The following is a 20,405-nucleotide window of genomic DNA, read 5'->3' as shown; positions in this document are numbered from 1 at the left end:
TGTGACGTCATGCAGGGTTTTTTAACGCTTAGTTTTTCCTTTGGGCTCAGCAAGCCATGGGCAGTTCAGGATTATTGCGGGTCCAGTTCCCTATAACAGTATTATTGTCATGTATGTTTACATTGTCCTCCGGCAGTGAAATGAGTTTTGTAACGTGCGGGTCGGTGGTGAAGCTGCTCAATGTGAAACACAACGTCAGGTTACACTCTCACGATGTGCGCTATGGTTCTGGTGAGTGACTTTCATTAACAAGGCTCCTCGTCACATCTATTCTATACAGCAGTAATATAAACATTCGATGTGTTATAAAATATTTCATTTGAAAAATCATTGAATTAACATTATATAATTAGTTTGTAAAAAAAATATATACTGTAGGGTTAAAAGCATACACTGTTTGGGATCGGTAAGATTTTTTTTTTTTTTTTTTGAAAAGGCAGCATTTCTTTGATCGAAAAAATACAGTATAAACAGTGTTGTGAAATACTTGTACAACTTAAAATCGCTGTTTTCTAGTTTTTAAATATATATATATATATATATAGAGAGAGAGAGAGAGAGAGAGAGAGAGAGAGAGAGAGAGAGAAATTTAATGTATTGCATTGATGGCAAAGCTGTAATTTTAGCATCATTACTCCAGGATTCAGTGTCACATGATCGCTCAGAAATCATTCGAATGTGTTAAGAAACATTTCTTATCAAGTTCAAAACAGCTTAATATTTTGTGGAAACCTTTTTTTTCAGGATTCTTTGATGAATCTAAAGTTTGAAATAACAGCATTTATTTGTAATATATTGTTTTTTGATATAATGTCTTTATTTTTACTTTTGATCAAATTAATGCATGCTTGCTTGCTGAATAGAAGATGCAGCAGCAGCATGACCTGTGAATGTTGATTCCAGGTAGTGGTCAGCAGTCGGTGACTGGTGTGACCACAGCGGAGGACAGTAACAGTTACTGGAGTGTGCGGGGCACAAGTGATGCCGCATGTCATCGAGGGACTCCCGTGCAGTGTGGACAGAACATCCGATTGACCCATGTGAACACGGGCCGCAATCTACACAGCCACTACTTTACTTCACCTCTTTCTTCAAATCAGGTTTTAATATTTCAGCTTTTATACACGCTTTAATGTAAAGGTACTGTATGCAGAGTTTTGATGTTAAATTTTACTCAAAAACTCATCCCATTTAGGAGGTCAGTGCCTTTGGTGAGAACGGCGAGGGTGACTATCTGGACGAGTGGACGGTTCTGTGTGCAGGCTCTGTGTGGCAGCGGGAGGAGTCCGTTCGGTTCCGCCACACGTCCACTGAGGCTCTGCTGTCTGTGACGGGGGAACAGTACGGCAGACCCATCCACGGCCAGAGAGAAGTGCACGGCATGATGGTCAGCAGCTCACACAGCTACTGGAAAACAATGGAGGGCGTCTTCATGAAACCCAGTCAGACTGGATCCAGGGATTTCAGCATACATACTGAGTTTTAGAGAAACGCTTCATACAAGCTGAATCTGCTGGACTCTTCATTTTATAGGGTCCTGTTGTTTGTTTTTCTTTATTGCTGGTCCAGAAGAAGAGCCTTGAGCTGTTATGAAAAACAGTTTCATAATCAAACTGTGCCTCATGGTCATTTTTGAAAGCTTTAAGCATATCGTTTTATTTTGCACAGCATACACTACTGTTCAGAAGTTTGGGGTCAATAAGGATTATTAAGGTTTTGTCAAAAATATTAAGCATTACAACTGTTTTCAACATTGATCATAATTAAGAAATGTATTTTGAGCACCAGATCAGCACATTGGAATGATTTCTGAAAGATCATGTGACACTGAAGACTTGAGGAATGTTTGCTCATAAGATTAAAAATATAAGATAAAATGCAGCCTTGGTGAGCATGAGATAATTCTTTCAATAACTTTTTTTTTTTCTACTGACCCCAAACTTTAAAAGGTAGTGTATAATAAGACAATTTTTTGATTTTTTGATTTTTGAAATTCAGAAAAAAAGACACTTAGCATTTAAAGCAATTTTTTAAAGTTGATTCCACAATCTTACAGATTTCATAATTATAACGCAAAGTTCAGTGTTTAAGCTTGCAGCATGGACATTTTGTGCTCACCTTTGAGAATATCTAATGGCCATTAATACAGAAATATCATTACCATCTATTTGCATCTAGCTCAAGTGATATTTAATTAAAAAAGAACATCAAATCTTTAAGTCATAAAATTGGGCCACAGCTGTTCTAGAAAATTTTTTTTTTTAAATCTAAATCCTGGCGAATCTAAATGAATTGCACACCAGAACTAGCTGGAATTCACTTGAATTGCTTGAAGCTGACCTCAGAGTAGAAATACTACAGCAGCACTGCCACTTGATGTAGCAGCAGTATTAACATTAATCTCATTGAGGGATTTGCAGTAATGTGGTGCTATGTAATGATGATTTAGGCTATTTTTCTAAAGGAAGCTGTGAGTTTCTTATAACAAAATCTCCTTTACTCCTTTCAGTATCATACTTGCACACCTGAGTATTACACCTAACATATTTTTTTAGTGTTACACAAATCATCCATTGTTGTCTCTAAATGTAAAATAAATTAAGTGCCTTTTTACACATTTACCATGATTACATCTACTGTAGATGCTGTAATATTTGAAGTGACCTGTAAACTTCTTTTCTGTTTACGTGGTTGAGGTCACAGCTGTACTACAGTACTTACACCGTACCAGCTGAGAATCATTAGTACCGACTATGAAGTATTAAACAGCCTTTAGAGTTTATTACCTCAGACAGGTGGTTTGTGTAAACATGCTATTTTGTAGATGCTTTAAATTAAAGATATCAAGACTGGTTTATTAAGAAATGGTGCTGCCTTTTTATCTTTTGTCAGGAAAAAGGGATAAAGTCATTTATTTGTCATTTGTACAGGTAACACTGGGTTCACTGGTGCTGACATGCTTATGAAGTGGCTCAAAAACTGACGGTTTTAGTTATTATTTGTGGAAAATCCAATGCTTCCCCCTACTGGCCTAGGCAACAATAACAAGAAATATTCTATAAATTATCATCATCAGTAATTGGGTGCAAAGACATACTGTCATGTTCAATAATAACTTTCTTTTTATTTTTTCATAAACTTTACGTGTAATGATCATAGACTGTATAAAAACAGTAACGATGCATTTTTGTTTAGAAACCATATTGCTTTAATCTGTCAATCCACATCCTGCATGCAATATGAATACGGTTTTGCATATTAATAACCCTTCTCTTGATATACTCCATAAAAAGACATTCATATAAAATGTTATTTGGCATGCTTTTCAAATTCAGGTGAAGTTAGGATCTGGATTGAGAGTAAATTAAATAAAAAAATTCCATCAACCTTTGCAAGATTAAAAAAAGTAAAATTGAAAACAAATAGTATTAATCAACGAAATATAAAATACAGTAGCAAATAAAATATTACCAAATTATATATCCAAAATGCCCATAAACTAAAGGGTAATTTTTGGAGAATGTAGATTCTAATAAGATGGCAACAAGCAGGGGGATACATAGAATAATGGCTAGTAAAAATAATGATACACTTTAAATTGATATATATGGAATTTACACTGTATTCCACGCTTACAGCTTGTTTTTGGTAAAGGTTCATTTGTTTCTTTTTCTTTATTACTAGTGTCACTTGTTTACCTCGGTCATGTCATATTTTCAAATATCCACTAGATGGAGCCATTGATTTGGAAGGATCCTCGATTCAAAGCACAGACTGATGGAATAAAACTAAAGACCAGTCCTCATTCAAACCATTCTGTCACATTCTGAAAAACTGACAGGAACTTTGTCCAGTAAACGCTTCCCCATTATCCGCTTTTGCTTTGTGGTGTATTTTGGCACAGAATGCTGGTACTGTTTCATATAAGATTTGCTCACAGGAAGAAAACAATGAGAGTTCAGCCATTCAGACTGATGCTCTCAGCAAATGCCTGCAAGCAGTACAGACCTTGGAAAAGCACTGCATTAGTGCTCTGAACAGGCAAACATGACACAGACAGACAGACAATCCAAAGACAACTTTTGCGTGGCACTATAAATACACATGCAATATACAAGGGATCCGTGACAAACGTCTGTATACACAATAGTAGGAAACACAGGGAAGGGGATTGATGTGCACAAACATTATAAATATATAGACAAACAGGTAAACAAATCTTTATATTACACACAGACTGTAACTGTAAAAGAAAAAGTGCTATTTTAGAGACTGACCAGTTTACTTCTGGTTGATTCAGAGCAATTTGAGTTGCATTCACCGACTCTCTGAGCCTGAGAGTGAATAAAAACTCAAAGTGGACCAAAAAGTCCAACTATGTAGCATAGACACTTCCGCAGAAGTTCAGTGTCATATATTTTAACCAGACAATATGTGCAGACATTTAGAAGACCTAGATAGTATATTTGAAATCAAAAAGAGTATTATACTCACTTCTTTTGTTTAGATACACAAAATGAGAGATTTGTGTAATGGCACGACTGAAACAGACTTCTAATTTTCATTACAAAAAATGATCCTGTTTACCCATAATGCACAAGGTGTATCGCAAAATATTAAAGAAAATTTGCATAATGAGATGTGTGGAATTTAATTTAATCCCACTTTCTTTGCAGAATTTGGAAAGCCACAATGCATTTGTAACTCAAATTATACAATTTAAAATTATTTTTTTACCATGCCATTTATTCATGAATTTTCAGCAGCCATTCAGCAGCCAGTCTTCAGTGAGACACGATTCTTCAGAAACCATTCTAATATGCTGATTTGCTGCTCAAGAAACATTTCTTATTATATTATCAATCAGAAAACAGTTGGGCTGTTTCATATTTTTGTTGAAAGAGGGATGCTTTTTATTCAGGATTCTACAAATTGATGACTAGAAATAAAAAAAAAAAATAAAAAAAACAGATTTGATTTGAAATGGATTTATGTAGCTCCGCACATGAAACTGATTAAAATGTATTTCCTTCATTCTCTCATTTTAGTTAAATCATGGCCACATGGCCTTATTATTTTGTTCCCTCACTTTAGTTCATAATTGCCATGTTGTATTTATTAATTTCCATATTTTGATTATCAAACCAAAGAGATTAGTACAACGTGGCCACAAATTACTAAAACAAAACAAATTTAACTAAAATGAGGGAACAAATTTTAGGTCATTGAACAAATTCTTAATTCATGGTCATATATATATATATATATAATATATATATATTCCCACGTGTCAGGCAGGACTCTTTATATATCAGTATATAATTCTTAACATTATAAATGTCAGAATTTTCACTATTGATCAAATAAATATATATATTTTTTTCTCTCTCTCAATTATGCTAAAGTAAAGCATATATGCAATATAAATAAATTTGCCCAAAATTACGGTTATTTTGCATTTTTTGAATTCAATGTAAAAATTCCTTTAGTATTGCTGGTTCAATAAAAGGAGGAGAAAAAAAATCTGCTGAAATACTCAAAAGTATTTCACTCAAAAGGTCAAAATGCACTGTGGGATACAGTACTCCATGCAGATCCTGATGTAGCCTGTGTATTTGGTTAATTTGAAATTTCCCTATCTATTCCAAAAATACCCAGTCCCTTCAACATTAAACAATAACTTCAATAAATTCCATAAATAAGCTTCAACAATGCAATGCTGTGAAGAAAACATACAGTGTATTTGAGATGAGCATGCACACGCTCTTGATACCAGACATCCTGCAGTGGCTCCATTGGACAGGCTGCCAATCACGCCTCATTGTTCCCTTCTGACATGACTTGGAGTGAGATAAAGTACAAAGTCGTCGCATTTCAAAGACAGGGAATGAGAAAAACACACAGTGCAGAGGGACACAGGATGTTATTGCATTAAATGGTATTCAGTGTGGAGCCCTTGCATGTCCCTGTCAAGATGATGATGAAGGACCTCTCTCACTGCCGTTTCAGAGTCTGTCACAATTACAATCGCTATAATAAATATAAAAAACAAAACTTGCTTCACATCCTCTGCTCCCCACGCTCTTCAAACTACAAGAAAGTGGAGTTTTTGATGCATGTTTCTTAAGAGAGGTCAGACCAAGCAGGGTTCACAGTGGGCGGGGCTACTCCATGCCATTCCGTAACATCTGATTGGCTGCGATAAGCATGACGCTGATGATGAAGGCCATTGCAAAAGCACAGATGAGGCTCTTGCGGACACACGTCTGACGATTCTTCTTTTTCGAATGCACTGATGGAGTAGAACAGAGCATATGTGAAAGAGCATTAATGAGAAGAGATGACAGCACACTGAGCATAGGCCATCCCAACAATGATCCAGCAGTGCTGCTGATCTCTGTGCATAATGACAATAATGAAACAAAACGTGTGGCTCTGATGAGCTGCTTCACCGGACTAGACACATGCATGATTGCACACACACACACACACACACACACACACACACACACACACACACACATAGAAATAATTGTTCAGGGGAAACTGTTTAAGGGCACAGTGTGGGTCAATAAAGCATACATTTAAAAAAAATTGTGACAGACTAATTAGATTTTGAGGCATGAAATTGTTCTTTTTTTATCAGACCTACATCAATTCAGTTTGTGTTGTTATTCTGTGCTGCATATTGAGATTAAATATTGAACTGCTGAAACGTAATTGGATAAAAGTATTTACGATATTTGCCCCGTTTCAGAATTCCATTAATTCCTTTTAGTTCTGTTGGCTGATGAAAACATCTGGTTCAATAATTCTTCAAAAGCGGGTGAAATTCAAAAATAGCCAATGCTGGAAGTAAGGAAAATATTACATTTATCAGATGCTTTTCATTCCAAAAAACCTATAATGCACTGAGAGCACAGAGCTCTCGTCTTATTAGATGGCCAGTTTCTGGGCAAACACATCAGGCTCTAGAGCCCACCAGAAGTAAAAATCCATAAAGAAATGGATTTTTAATGATAACATATAAAACCTTTCAAGACCTAGCTCTTATATTGTTAAGCAATGATATATACTCTGATATATACCTCTATAGAAGCCAAAAGTCGATGTGATTTCAGCTTCATTTAAAAAAGCTAACTTTTTAAAATGAGGATTAGATGTTACAATGGAAATGAGAACGCTCTCACCCTCTCACTGAATCAGCACAAGTTCAACAAACTGTCGCAGGATCCGTCAATTAACAAGAAATTGTTCGCTTTGCTATTTACCTCCCTGAAATTCGGTCTGGCAGTTTCCTGAGTTCTCCTTCAAGCTCTCTTCCTCCGTGACGATAATATTCTCGATGTCCTTCATGGTGAGATGGTCTCTGAAGGCGTGGAACAGGACGTGTTTGAGCTCCTCCAGGGACATCTGTTGCATGTCAAACTGTGGAGTAGAAACACAAGAGGCCTGTTGTCAAATCTCAGCACGGCTGGGCTGTCAGTGCTTCTCCGTGGGGAGGTGCTCAGATCCTACAGTCATTTATTATGGGAGAATTTCTTAGATAAGTCAGGCTAGTAGGAAGAGAGGTTCACTAGACACTTACTATGTTAATCAAGTCAATCACACTCATTCTCGCTCAGTCAGTGGTGAACAATGAAAAGAAGCACAGCACACAGATTGATCATCGCACTGGACAAACTTTCTGACACAAAATGAGATGTTGACAATATCAGACAATAATTGCTCACATCTTTACTGTTCTGCAACCAAAAGATATCCGTAACACAAACACACTTCATCTAAGAGACTTCATTTCAGATGTCCAATTAGCAGTTGCATCTCTGTGCTCATTGAACTGCAATGTCTGTGGTGACAGCACTGCGACCTGAAGCTGGGTGAAAGCTGCATAAAGGAGAAGACGAAAAAGAGGAGGCAAATTTGGGCTGGTTCAATAATTCAGAATCACTGAGAGAGACAGACTTGAACTTTTCCAATTTCCCGGCAAACTCTGTGTCAAGGGTCTTCTCAGACACCTTGAATGAGCTTTGGTGGTGGGGATTTATCCTGTCTTGGCAGAGTCAATAAATTATTGAACTGTATGAGAAAATATGTATTACATTGCTGAGTGTGTCCTTCTGCTTCATTTCATTCACGCAAACACATTTTTTCCAGACTCTTAAAATCTTTGCAAGATGTTTGAAAGTGTTTTCATTTATGCTGTTCAAGCATATGTAATGTGCATCATGTAAATGCACTGATTTCATTACATATTCACTTATATATAAAATAGACATATTAAAGATATTTTCTTTGATAAAATTACATATTACAAATAAATTAAATATTTTCTTTAACAATTCAGTTGTTAACAAAAATTACTTCATAAATGTACACACTTAAATTGTTTAGTTTAGAGTTTACTGAATATCTAAATATCTATTCTTTCTGAAATTAAATTGGAAATATATATTGAATAAATAAGTGCTAATACCAGTATAAATAAGAAAATAAATATTACAATTAAAAATAAATTCAGCATTTCCTATAAGAATGCGGTTGCAATCAAATTATTACATAGACACAGTTACATTAATTTACAATTTTTTGAATTTCTAAAAGACGGAAATATATATAATCAATGAATTTCAAATTTGAATAAAAAATTGAATAAAAATATTACATATAAATTCAATATTTCCTATAAGAATGCAAATCAGTCAAATTACTACTTAAATTTACATACATTTTGATGTTTCATTTACAGTTTAATGAATTATTATACCCTTTTTGCTTAAATTCAATTGGAAATATATATCCTACAAATACATACATAAAAATAAATATAAAAAAATATTATAATATTTCCTATAGAATAGCAGTTGTAATCAAATGCCTAAATAAATTACTAAAGCAATTTACCATTCTTGCTTAAAGGTGCACAAAGCGATTTTTGACAAACGTTGTTGATTTCTGAAAGCACCCAAACAAACATGCCCATACCTCAACAGGACCTCGCCCCTATTTTGATAACTCCGCCCCACATGTATGCCCCTCATGGATCTGCCATGACTGCCAGCCGCAGCATATTCAACTTAACTCATCTATCAAGAAGAAACAAAGCAACCTAGGCATCTGATTCCCTTCTGCTCGATGAGTTCTCACCAGTGCTGGAAAGCTGCTCCAATATTTACACGGGTGCAGCCTCTTGCCTTATTATAACCCTTCTTTTCAATGTTTTGTTCCTCCAAAATTTTCCTCTTTTTTCTTTTTATTTCTTTATGTCTAGTAGATCTGCCATTATCCGTCCTGTGCACTCACTGAGCACTCTCTCCTCCCTATCATTACTAGACACGCCCCTTACCGCTGATTGGTGGTCAAAAGCGTTTTTTGCTTAGTGCACCCTTTAAAGGGGTCATCGGATGCTATGTGCATTTTTACAAGTTATTTGAACTGAGATGTGTGTTGGCAGTGTGTGTACACAACCACCCTATAATGATCAAAATCCACCCAGTGTTTTTTTTTTTTTTTAATCTATTAAAATCTTTACCCCTTTCTCAAATCAAGCCTATCTCAGATGCCTGTATTTGTGATGTCACAAAGACAGGCCCCTCCCCCGATAGTCTGATTGACAGCTCGATTCAGCACAGACTGGGTTGGTGTCTCATCTTAGACCTGCCCTGACTGAGCTGTCATCAGTCCACTGTTGTTTCACTGCCGGAGCAGATGTAGACAAGAATGGCTCCTAAGCGATTGAGCTGTTTTGTTGTTGGATGAAATAATGAACATAGCAGTCGTGATTTACTCCCGACATCTGAGCCGCAGCAGACGCAGTGGATTACATTTGTTTCTTAAGGAAATGTGCCCCTGATCTACCAAAATGTGTCTATCTTTACATGAATCATTCGTGGTCCAGCTTCACCAAGTGAAGGGAGTATTTTTAATGAATGTCTTTTAATGAATCTCTGCAAATCGCCTTTACTAATAATGTGCTTATTAGCAAGTTTCACGATATATGTGGCTAAAGTAAACAGTCTCAGCAGGGGTCAGCAGAGCTCATTAACATTTAAAGGAAAATGCTACAAAAAGGCTTGCTCTGAAAATATCAGTTTTTGACAGAGTAAAAAAAAAGTGTTTTTACATTACAATTGAGAATTTTTCATCAAACTATGTTACATTTTCTTTAAGGGGGGGGGGGGGGGGGGGGTAAAATGCTCGTTTTCACTCAATATCCTGTTAATCTTGAGTACCTAAAGAGTAGTACTGCACCCTTCATAACTACAAAAAGTTTTTAGTTTTATTATATTCATAAGAGAAAGATAGTCTGTACCGATTTTTCCCAGAAAAACTCGACCGGCTGGAGGCGTGATGTGTGGGCGGAGCTAAAGAATCACGAGCTTTTGCGTTGAGAGCGTTTGAAAGCTGTGACATTACCGTGAGGAAAAAAACATCCAAAACAAACCATCGCTAACAGTCAGATTCAGCCGTTTATTTATGATCCAGAATCAGATCCAGAGGCTGAAACTGAACGATTGCAGCAGCAGCAACGACTCGCTCCAAGCAGGGCTCGAACCCGGGTCTTCGGCATGGGAGGGGGACGCATTAACAAGGAGGCAGAGATATTTGAAGCAGTTTTACTCACCGCCTGCGGTTCCAACACACGATCGTGACCCTTTTTCGTTGGGATTGCATCATCCTTAAGAAATAAACGATACGCAAATCCGTCGTCAAACTAGGCCTTGTTTGTAAAACAAGCATCTTCGAAATGCAGGGAACAAACACTTGCACAACTCTGTTGATGCTCTGTAAAAATAAACTCCATCCACTGGTCCCTTAATGCTGTTTCTCTTTTGTTAATCTGTGCAGGGTTGTCTTGCCCTGGCAACCAAAAACAAACTCCTTTTGTGACATTTCGCGACGCTCTCGCTCTGATCAGTGAATCACTCTGATCAGTGAATGTATCTGCTCTCATTGCTCTGCTACACGGGAGTGCGCGCTCTTCCAGCAGAAGTGTCCTCAGGACCCATATAAGCTAATTCCGCTCCATCTAACGTCACACAGAGCCATACTCGAAAAAAACTTTCCAAAACTTGTGACAAACTGGAAGGAGTATTTTTGGAACAAAAATACTCCTTCAAACCTACAACTTAATTTTTGAAACTTTGTACATGTTTAGCATGGGAATCCAACTCTTTAACAGTGTAAAAACTCAGTATGCATGAAATAGCATTTCACCCCCCCTTTAAGACCCTAAAGCAGTGGTATCAAACTCAATTCCTGGAGGGCCACAGCTCTGCAGAGTTTAGCTCCAACCAGCTCCAAATCACACCTTCTTGGAAGTTTCTAGAAATTCTGAAGACCTTGATTACCTGGATCAGGTGTGTTTGATTAGGGTTGGAGCAAAACTGTACAGAGCGGTGGCCTTCCAGCAACTGAGTTTGAGACCAATGCCCTAAAGCAGGGATAGACAACTCCAGTCCTGGAGGGCCACTATCCTGCAGAGTTTAGCTCCAGCCCTAATTAAACACCTGAACAAGGCAATCAGTGTTTTCAGGATTACTAGATAGATACAGGCAGGGGAGTTTTTATGAGGGCTGAAGCTAAACTCTGCAGGATAGTGGCCCTCCAGGACCAGAGTTGCCTATCCCTGCCCTAAAAAATCATATCAACTTCTGGAAAATGGGCATCCAATGACCTCTTTAAATTAAATTGGAAAGTCTATACTATAATGTTATCGTATTATACTACAATATAATGGTGTTATGTTTCTATTATCATAATGCATAGCAACCTTTGAAAGGACATTCAAAAAGCGTTTCACACTCAGAATGTACGGTTACGGTATCTACTGGCAGTAGTTAACTGGACCATGCTAACAGCCAAACCTTAACCCCTTAGCAAACACACAGTCCTTGTGCCATTTAGAAGCTCCTGGAGATTCAGCAAAGATGCAGAAGCAACGGTTCTCTCATGTTATCACAGAAGCCTGTCAGACAATGCCATGCATAAAGTCTCAATGAGACATTATCAGCTAGGATTGTCTCTTGTGAGAAGCGAGATGACAGCACTGAGCATGTATCTCTGTCATTCAGCTATTCACACCCATCCAGACACATACTCTCATTAGGATCACTTCAACTCCAAATTCTCTTCTTTTTCCAGCACTGACTATTCTATCTCTCTGAAAGAAAACTATATGAAAGAGACCTTTCGATGTCTTGGTTATGAACTGTAATATCATAGCATTTCTTATATCAAACTGTGTTTTTCTCTCATTAGCTCAGAGTAAACGACCTGCTCTCTACTGCCTAAATAAGAATCTGCTCATGGAAACTCATCAGCAACATCAAACACTCTCCATTTGATCTATAAAAATGGCCAAAAGGCCAAAAATGATGGTGCAATAAAACAAGTAGGGATTGAATCCCTGTTGTGTTAACAAGTGATGTTGATTTAGTACCTCCAGGCATCAGTTCTAATGTTCTAGTTCTTCATATGACCAATGCCTGCATGGCGTTAAAAGTGAGGCAATTTACCGCAAGTTGTTTCAAAGGTGCTGAAGCACTCTATCAGGATAACTGCACTTAGAGTGTGCTTGAAAACAAAAAGTCTGCTCTCTGAATTAAAGTAATATAACAGCCTTTAATGAGATTATTTGAAAAGAAAATAGTAGGAATCCATTACCATCCACCACACAGAAAAATCCATGAGCTTTGGGGAAGACTCAATAATAATAATAATAATAGTTAAATACTATTAACCCTATATATATACATAGGGTTCTCTCTTTTTTGTACCAAAAACAATATTGTCACATGATACATTCCTTTTCTTTCACATTCAGTTTGACTTTATTTATGACATCAATAAAGGAATGCTCTTGTAGGAGGTCTGCCTTGTGTGAGTAAATGCTAATGTATGTGTGTGTGTGTGTGTGTGTGCGCGTGTGTGTGTGTGTGTGTGTGTGTGTGTGCGCTGGCTGTAATCCACACAGTCTGTTTGATCTGACAGGCATTGGAGAGGCCTCTGATTATCACAGATTTACACTTACTGTGCAGCATTATTTTTCAGTGATGGCACTGAAAGGCTTTATTGATTCACATCTTTGACCATCAATCCCGAAGTATCGCTCAGTGTAGCAGGTGATTAACATTTCAATTACTCAAACACTTCATTTTAATGGAAGGTACATGATAAATGTGAGAAAGTAAATACCTATGTGAAATGATTTGGGAGCGCTCTCATAAAGAAGGACAGAACAAACTAATTCATAATAATAAACTAATTCAGAGAGTTAAAATGCCTGTTCTACCTCCACAATTATTGTGATCATTTGCACATTGCTCGACCAACTTACAATGTTTGTATACAATGGATGCCTTTCATAAATATAATATTCTAAATCTTTTCTATAACCGCTGCAATCTACATAAAGAGCAACTTTGCATGTCATAGCATTCCCTATGAAATAAACCGAAATAGCATCGAATTATTCAACTCAAAAGCAATATTTAACATCACTGAACGAACATAAATGCATTAATTTACACCAAAAAAAACATTTTTATGATTTAATCAGGTACGAACAATTGCTGGGGACCACTATGAGTTTAATGTAAGCATGATGCTAAACTAATAACCTGAAACTCAAGCATAAAAATACACAACACACACAAATATTGATTAAAATGATAAATTTTTCATTAGTCTGAACTGTTTTTATTCAAACATTTCAGTTCATGTATAATTAATGTTTCATTTGCTTCATTCACAATTAATGGTTCTGCACTCTGGGTAGGATCTATGCAATGCTGCCATATAATTCATATGGTGATGATTTATATATGATGATTTAAAATGTCATCATATAGGCAGCTCAGTAGGTTTTGGAGCAGAGCAAGTTCAAGTTCCCCCCAAAACCTAGACCTGGTGCTAAAAGTGTGTCTGGTTTGTGGCCAGCTCTCATGTCACACGGCTAAGTGGATCTGCGCGCTGGGGGAGATGGGCCGTGAACAAATCTGTCAGAGGCTGATGTCTTTGGTTGACCCACTGAGCACGGGACGAGGGCAGTAAGTGTCGTGTTGAAGGTGTCCAGACACATTTGTCACAATGAAATAGGAGCTCGGCTCTTTTTCCTTCCTATTCCTTGCCTGCCTGCGCCCCCTCTATAACTCATAGCCACGTTAATGCTGATATGGAGTGATAAGCTACACTGATGTGAGGAGAGAAAAGCAACGGCCAAATCAGCTGACTCTACGGGACGCAGAATAGAACAACATCATTTGATTTACTAAATAGCATGCATTAGTTATTTGTGATGGTCAAATAAAAAATTTCAAATACTTTTATTAGTGCTCTTAGTCTATTAAAACTTAATCAAATACATTTCCTGCAACACCTTTTGTATCAAATTCAATGCAAATAATAGCCTGTCAAAATTATTATGTTAGGATATTTTAAATGCATTACTGTGGCACCCAATTAAGGTAAAAAAAAAGGCTATTTAAAAGTCAAAATATTGTATTCTTTAAAATGAATAAAAATAATTGTAATAATAATAATGATAAATTCATTTACATCTCTCTTTGGACCAACTGGATCCAAAAAACATGCTTTTTATTAATGAGGATGAACCATTTGAAGACAATATTGTAGCAGTAATGCAATGAGGAAAAGGCTCTTAAGAAGTCAAATCATCAGTTTTATTAACAATAACAACAACAACAATAATAATAATAATTATTATTAAAGATTTATTTCTTTGAACTGACTGTGGGCTCAAAAGACAATATACTGAAGATAATTCAAAAAAATGCTGTGGCCTTTTATAAGTCAAATATTGTTGTTTTATTCATTATTATTATTATTATTATTATTATTATTACTCTACTTATTATTAAATTATTAATAACTACTATTATTATTAATATATATGTCTGACTTTGGTCTGACTGTGGATGAAGGTAAAGTGGATGAAGACATTATTATGGCAGAGGAGTAAACAAAAAACAAAATACTGCTTTATATACAACTATTATTACTATAAATAATAATAATTTCTGGACAACATACATTTAGGAGGTATTTCTGCCTGTACTTCAGCTCAAATGGTTTCCATTGACATTCCATTGTCAGTCAGACATGATTAAGTGTGTTAATTTAACAATATCTAACTGTATTAAATTAAAATGTTAATTTGACAGACCTATTTTTATCTGCTGTTTTTTCAGTGGCCCCTCAAAGTCACAGCTTAATCTAAGTAAACCAATCCTTAATCAAGACAAGATGATTCAGAATATCTCAAACAGTCTGCCAAGCGATACTATATCACTCCGTTAAGACATCGGGGGGACCGTCTGTGGTGTCTTATCAGAGACTCCAACATGTTATTAATGCGTGCCAAAAAAGCTCTGAAAAATCATGTGAGGAAGTGCACTGATATGCCCCTACTAACTTGATCTATACCCTGGAAGTACACAAACACACATACACACACACACATTCAACTTCAAGTCTTCTGTGAAATCATTTCCAAGGCACTAACAGCCTGTAATTCAGCTGCCAGTTCTGCAACTGTCACTTAGCGAAGTGTGAACTGAACAGATGGCATTTGGGCGTGAATGGTGTGTTTGGGAGCAGGGCGATTGTAACAGGAGGGTCTGGGGTTTCTCAGCCATCCATTACATCGAATGAACTCATTTTTATTCAGCTCCATGCATCCTGGGCCAGTATTACCTCTACTTACTCTAACAGCAGCTATAGCAGATCAAACACTTGCACTGTGACTTGGCTAAATACTGGTTTAAATTGCTCAGTCTATTGTGATCATGGCCACACACGTCCAATTTTGCATGTACATCTATGCATGCAGTACTCAGCATTCATAGCACAATCAAGCCGAAAACAATCGCACATACATTACAGACAAGGGTGATGAGCCAATTACGAGGTTTAAGACATAACCAATGCAGTGTCTCTGTCACAGTCTCCACATGTGACATTTGACACAGTTAGGACCCATCTGCTTGTGGGCCTGATTGTTATCTCATCATGTTAATGACCGCCAGTGTGAAAGAAGCAATGCATCTGTCCTCCTTCCATCCCCTTTCCATTAGCTGAAGTGTCCTGGAGGATAGAAGGCAATCAACAGGATAATTGCAGACCAGCAGCCATGAGAGAATTACAAGCAGAAAACAGGTGTCATTAACCTATTACATACACGTTTATCTTCACAAAGAGCAGCGTCTTAACATGAAGCCATTGCAGTGATAAAATGACCAGAAGTTTGTGATTTCCGGGCGACACAGAGCAACCGTGGGCGTGTCCAGCAGTGTGAAAAAGTTGAGAAAAGTTTCACTTTATCCAAATGAGCTGAGACTGCCACATGTTGTCGAATGAAGGCATGATGGAGAAGGTAACACTACTAGGAGAGATTTCTGCCCACATGCAGCTATATAATAGACAAATGATGTTTGGAAAACCATGTCAGAAATTGTCTGCAATCGGAGTCGCACTTTCACAATCATTCATCTTGTTCATCATATAAAATATTATGCCCTGCTGCAATTTATATTCAAATGCTTTCCTCTCTAAAATGTTCAGTTTTGGGAAACAATGAAAAAGCCCCAACAACAACAAACAAAGATTCACTGTTTTGCCACTGATCTTATATTTTCCCAGAAAAAAAAAAAAAGATTTTAAAAAGTTTGATGACCAATCCCCCTTGGCAAACATAAGCAAATAAAGCAATCAAAAGGAAGGATACTTTTGATCTTTAATAAAAAAAAAAAAATTCTCTAAAGCAATTATTGGCCCCGTTTTATGCAATACTTTTTGCAACCTTCATTTGACAAGACATACAGCTCTGACTCTTCTCTTATAATACCTGATGAGGTTTGAGAATGCCTGGTCAAAGTTCCTGATCAAAGATCATCTTTTCATACAGATCCTCTCCATCTCATTCAGATGCCAAAGTCCATGCTGGTGATTCTCCTCTTCAGTTCACCCTCTTGTTTTCTATAGGGTTCAGTTCAGGGATGGGCTGGCCAATGACAGAACCTTAAATTTGTGCTCAGTGACCAATTGTCATGTTGATTTTGATGTTTTGATATTTCATGATTTTGATGGATCATTGTCCTGATGGAAGGTCCAAACAAGGCCCATTATAAGATTTCTAGCAGAGGCAGTAAAGGTCTGCTTTTTTCTGTCTGTTGGCATTTGATAGAACCCACGATACCATGTATCCAAACAAGACCTCTTCCAGGCAGATTTGTAACATCTCCAGATGATTGGAACATCTTAATTATTGCCCCAATGGTAGAAACGAGAATTTTCAATGCTTCAAATTATATATTTAAATAGTTTACCCTTTTGATGTTTCATTTAAAACATGTACAAAAATCTAAACTCTAACTGAAGTAAAAGCCTTGTGGTTTGCGCTAATGTGGCCGTCTTCTTGTGTCGTTAAAAGCTTGCAGTGTTTTAAATTCGCAGCCTAGTGGTAATCTCCGTTGTGCACTCGTCAGCACAAACTGCTCTGAAAAGTGAATATTTGTGCATCCAGTCCTGCTGAGTTTGTTTGTCATGCTGCTCTAAATGCATCCACAGAGGTTTTTAGTTTACTATCAGACAGTTATGGCTCTAGCACAGCATCGAAGCCGCTGGCTATACAAGCAAAAGTTGTTAGAGAGATGCTGGTGTCATTCATCTGGGCTGGACATTGAGGAGGACAGCGCTGGGTTGATTTATGGCTTAATTGAGTTGTCAGCTGTGGCAAGTTGACAAAAGACACTCCATGCTGTGGTGACTTTTGGGGATACTCCTGAATCCTCCTATAATTTCAGTACATTGCCTTTTTCATATTTCACTCAGTTTCTTCCTCTTCTGTTTATTCACCCATTCCTTCAACTGTCTAAAATATGTTAATCTTCATTTCAGAACACAACAGAGTCAGGAGTATTGCCCTTCGCACACATGAATACTAAACAGAGGGCCAATTTTAAACAAACATAAATTCATGAGAATGTTATGGCACAATCCACTTGTAGGCTGAATATTGTGCACTAAACATTTGTTAACATATTTACTGGCCAGCTCAAGTCTCCAACAGACTTTGCAAAGTTTGTTGATTGTGATGTCACTATTTGCAGAAAAGACACAGCCGATTATTAATGATATGATAATGATATTACATATTTAATATTACTGATATTACAACTAATTCATATTCATGAGCCATATAATTTTTTATTTTTTTTTTGGCATTGACATACAATATCAAGACAGTTTTACGTTTTTCTTTTCAGCTATTTAATATCTTCTGCCCAAATATTTTTAGTATCCGATATTTATTGAGATGTCTGAACTGAAATATAAAAGGGTACAAACAGAAATCTTATTTAATTATATTTATATATTCACACTAGTGTATAACAGAGGTGTCAAGTAACGAAGTACAAATACTTCGTTACTGTACTTAAGTAGAAATTTGGGGTATCTATACTTTACTTGAGTGATTATTTTTCAGCCGACTTTTTACTTCTACTCCTTACATTTTCAGGCAAGTATCTGTACTTTTCTACTCCTTACATTTTAAAAATAGCTTCGTTACTGCTATTTCATTTCGGCTTGTTTTCATTCCGGCTTGTCATCATTCAAAAAAAAAAAAAAAAAAAAAAAACCTATCCAGATAAATCGCGCCATCCGGATGGAGTGAATTTGATTGTGGTTGGATGAGAAGTATTAACATATACCATTCCGACACCCTATTGGTTTGTACGCGATCCATCGCACCTGCACGTGACACAAATCACATCACAGTCCAGCCAGGACAGACAGTTTTGGGTTCGTTTATCAAAAAATATATTTCTTAAAAGTAGGGTTGGGTATGGAAGCGGTATCCGATCGCCTCAGAGTCAGTCCGCTTAAATTTCACATGAAACCAGCGTCAGACCGGTCTCCTCCCGTCTTTCAGCGCGCTCTTCAATCCGCAGAGGCGCAAACCGCGAACGGAGCAGCGCATGCGCACTTAAACAAACAGAGGACACAAGGTATGTGTTTATCGATAGATTGTTAGAATATCCATATCTGTGCAGTTCTTTGTCATAAATACAGTTTACAAAAGGTCACGAGGTAGCAGTCGGTTTCTCATCTGTAAAGTTTTCGCTCATCACACCACAGCCGTTTCCTCCAGCGAAAATCTAGCCCTTAACACATATGAACGAACACATACTTTAATTACACTTATTTAAATATACTTAATTTAATCATACGTACTTTATACATACACTACTGTGCAAAAGTCTTAGACACGTTAGTATTTTCACTTAAAAGAATGGTGTTCGGACAGTTATTTATATATTTTGCTGTAGTGTGTCAGTATAAAATATCAGTTTACATTTCCAAACATTCATTTTGCCGTTGTCAGACTGCTTGTGCATTCAAAATCGCACTAGATTATTATTAAAATTAATGGCAAACTGATATTTCCTACTGACACACTACAGCAAAAGATATAAATAACTGGCTTAAAACCCTTTTTGGGGAGAAAATACTAATTTGTCCATAAGACTTTTGCACAGTACTGTATTTTAAAAACGACATTGTTGCTACTTTATAAAGAATGACCATACAGTAATTCACAGAACTGATTTAAGACAGTGACAGACAGCACTCATCTTAACTAAATATCAGAGTGAGTGACAGAGATACAGTAGAAACATTATGTGTGGTTTTGTATTAAATAATGACCCAGATTGTGAAATACATTTATTAGGCTTAGATTAAGGGAAGCACAACTTGCACAACAAGCTATGGATTTATTTTAAATATTTGTAATGTTCTTTAAAGTTATCCATAGTTTTTTTTGTGGTTCTTTTTTTTAAAGTATCGGTTCAGGCACCGTTTAGGAGCCGGTACCATTTTAAAAGTATTGAAAAGGCACTGGACCCTACTTAAAAGTTATTATTTCTCACTGGCTCATTTACCAAATGAGTGCTTTTTCTTCGTCCTCCACAAATTAAACTACTGTAGGTAGTTCGGTGGCGAGACGTTTTAATAAATTAGCGTTTTCGATTGACGATGCGATTGACAATGTTGTGATAAGTAGGCTATACCAACTTTGTAACTCGTTCCCCCCCGAACACTGGACATAGCAGACGTATGGACCAAATACAAGAAGCTATCAATCAAGAAAGTATCAGGATTATGATTTCTTTTTCTATTTTAGTTTTTGATTAATCACTTGGATTAATCATTCATTTTGACAGCACTATAATGTTTACTGTAAATAGACAACCATATAAGTGTAATTGTTACTAAGCCTGCACCAATGTTCTTGTCCATCGCCCTCGCAGATTCCTGCAGCTAATCTTGGATGTACATTTACATTCCATTAAAAGTTATTGATGACAAGCCTCTGAAGT

General features: G+C 36.7%; 2 protein-coding genes across 3 annotated transcripts in view; one reads left to right on the top strand and one right to left on the bottom strand.

Moving 5' to 3' along the window:
• The first annotated feature begins 3 nt into the window (after positions 1-3).
• LOC127941704 (stromal cell-derived factor 2) lies at positions 4-2,252 on the top strand. Its single transcript, XM_052537059.1, has 3 exons — positions 4-231; positions 904-1,100; positions 1,196-2,252. The coding sequence occupies exons 1-3, from the start codon at positions 57-59 to the stop codon at positions 1,484-1,486; spliced, it is 663 nt and encodes a 220-aa protein (XP_052393019.1). The 5' UTR covers positions 4-56; the 3' UTR covers positions 1,487-2,252.
• A 1,946-nt stretch (positions 2,253-4,198) lies between these two features.
• The window catches only part of caln2 (calneuron 2), a 36,551-nt gene continuing 20,344 nt past the window's right edge, over positions 4,199-20,405 (bottom strand). For both annotated transcript variants that reach the window (XM_052537050.1, XM_052537049.1), the window contains exons 5-6: positions 7,272-7,428; positions 4,199-6,292 (exon numbers count right to left, since the gene is read on the bottom strand). In XM_052537050.1, coding sequence (XP_052393010.1) covers positions 6,165-6,292; positions 7,272-7,428 — 285 coding nt within the window. In that variant the 3' untranslated portion in view covers positions 4,199-6,164. The remainder of the gene's footprint in view (positions 6,293-7,271; positions 7,429-20,405) is intronic.

Source organism: Carassius gibelio, chromosome A21, assembly GCF_023724105.1.
Source record: "Carassius gibelio isolate Cgi1373 ecotype wild population from Czech Republic chromosome A21, carGib1.2-hapl.c, whole genome shotgun sequence".
NCBI lineage: Eukaryota > Metazoa > Chordata > Actinopteri > Cypriniformes > Cyprinidae > Carassius > Carassius gibelio.
The sequence above is the reverse complement of the archived record's forward strand: the minus strand, read 5'-3'. Positions and strand labels throughout refer to the sequence as shown.

Coding starts and splice junctions, on each gene's coding strand:
- LOC127941704 (XM_052537059.1), top strand. CDS start 57: ATGGGCAGTTCAGGATTATTGCGGGTCCAGTTCCCTATAACAGTATTA. Junction 232..903: donor CGATGTGCGCTATGGTTCTG/GTGAGTGACTTT, acceptor TGTTGATTCCAG/GTAGTGGTCAGCAGTCGGTG. Junction 1,101..1,195: donor CACCTCTTTCTTCAAATCAG/GTTTTAATATTT, acceptor CATCCCATTTAG/GAGGTCAGTGCCTTTGGTGA.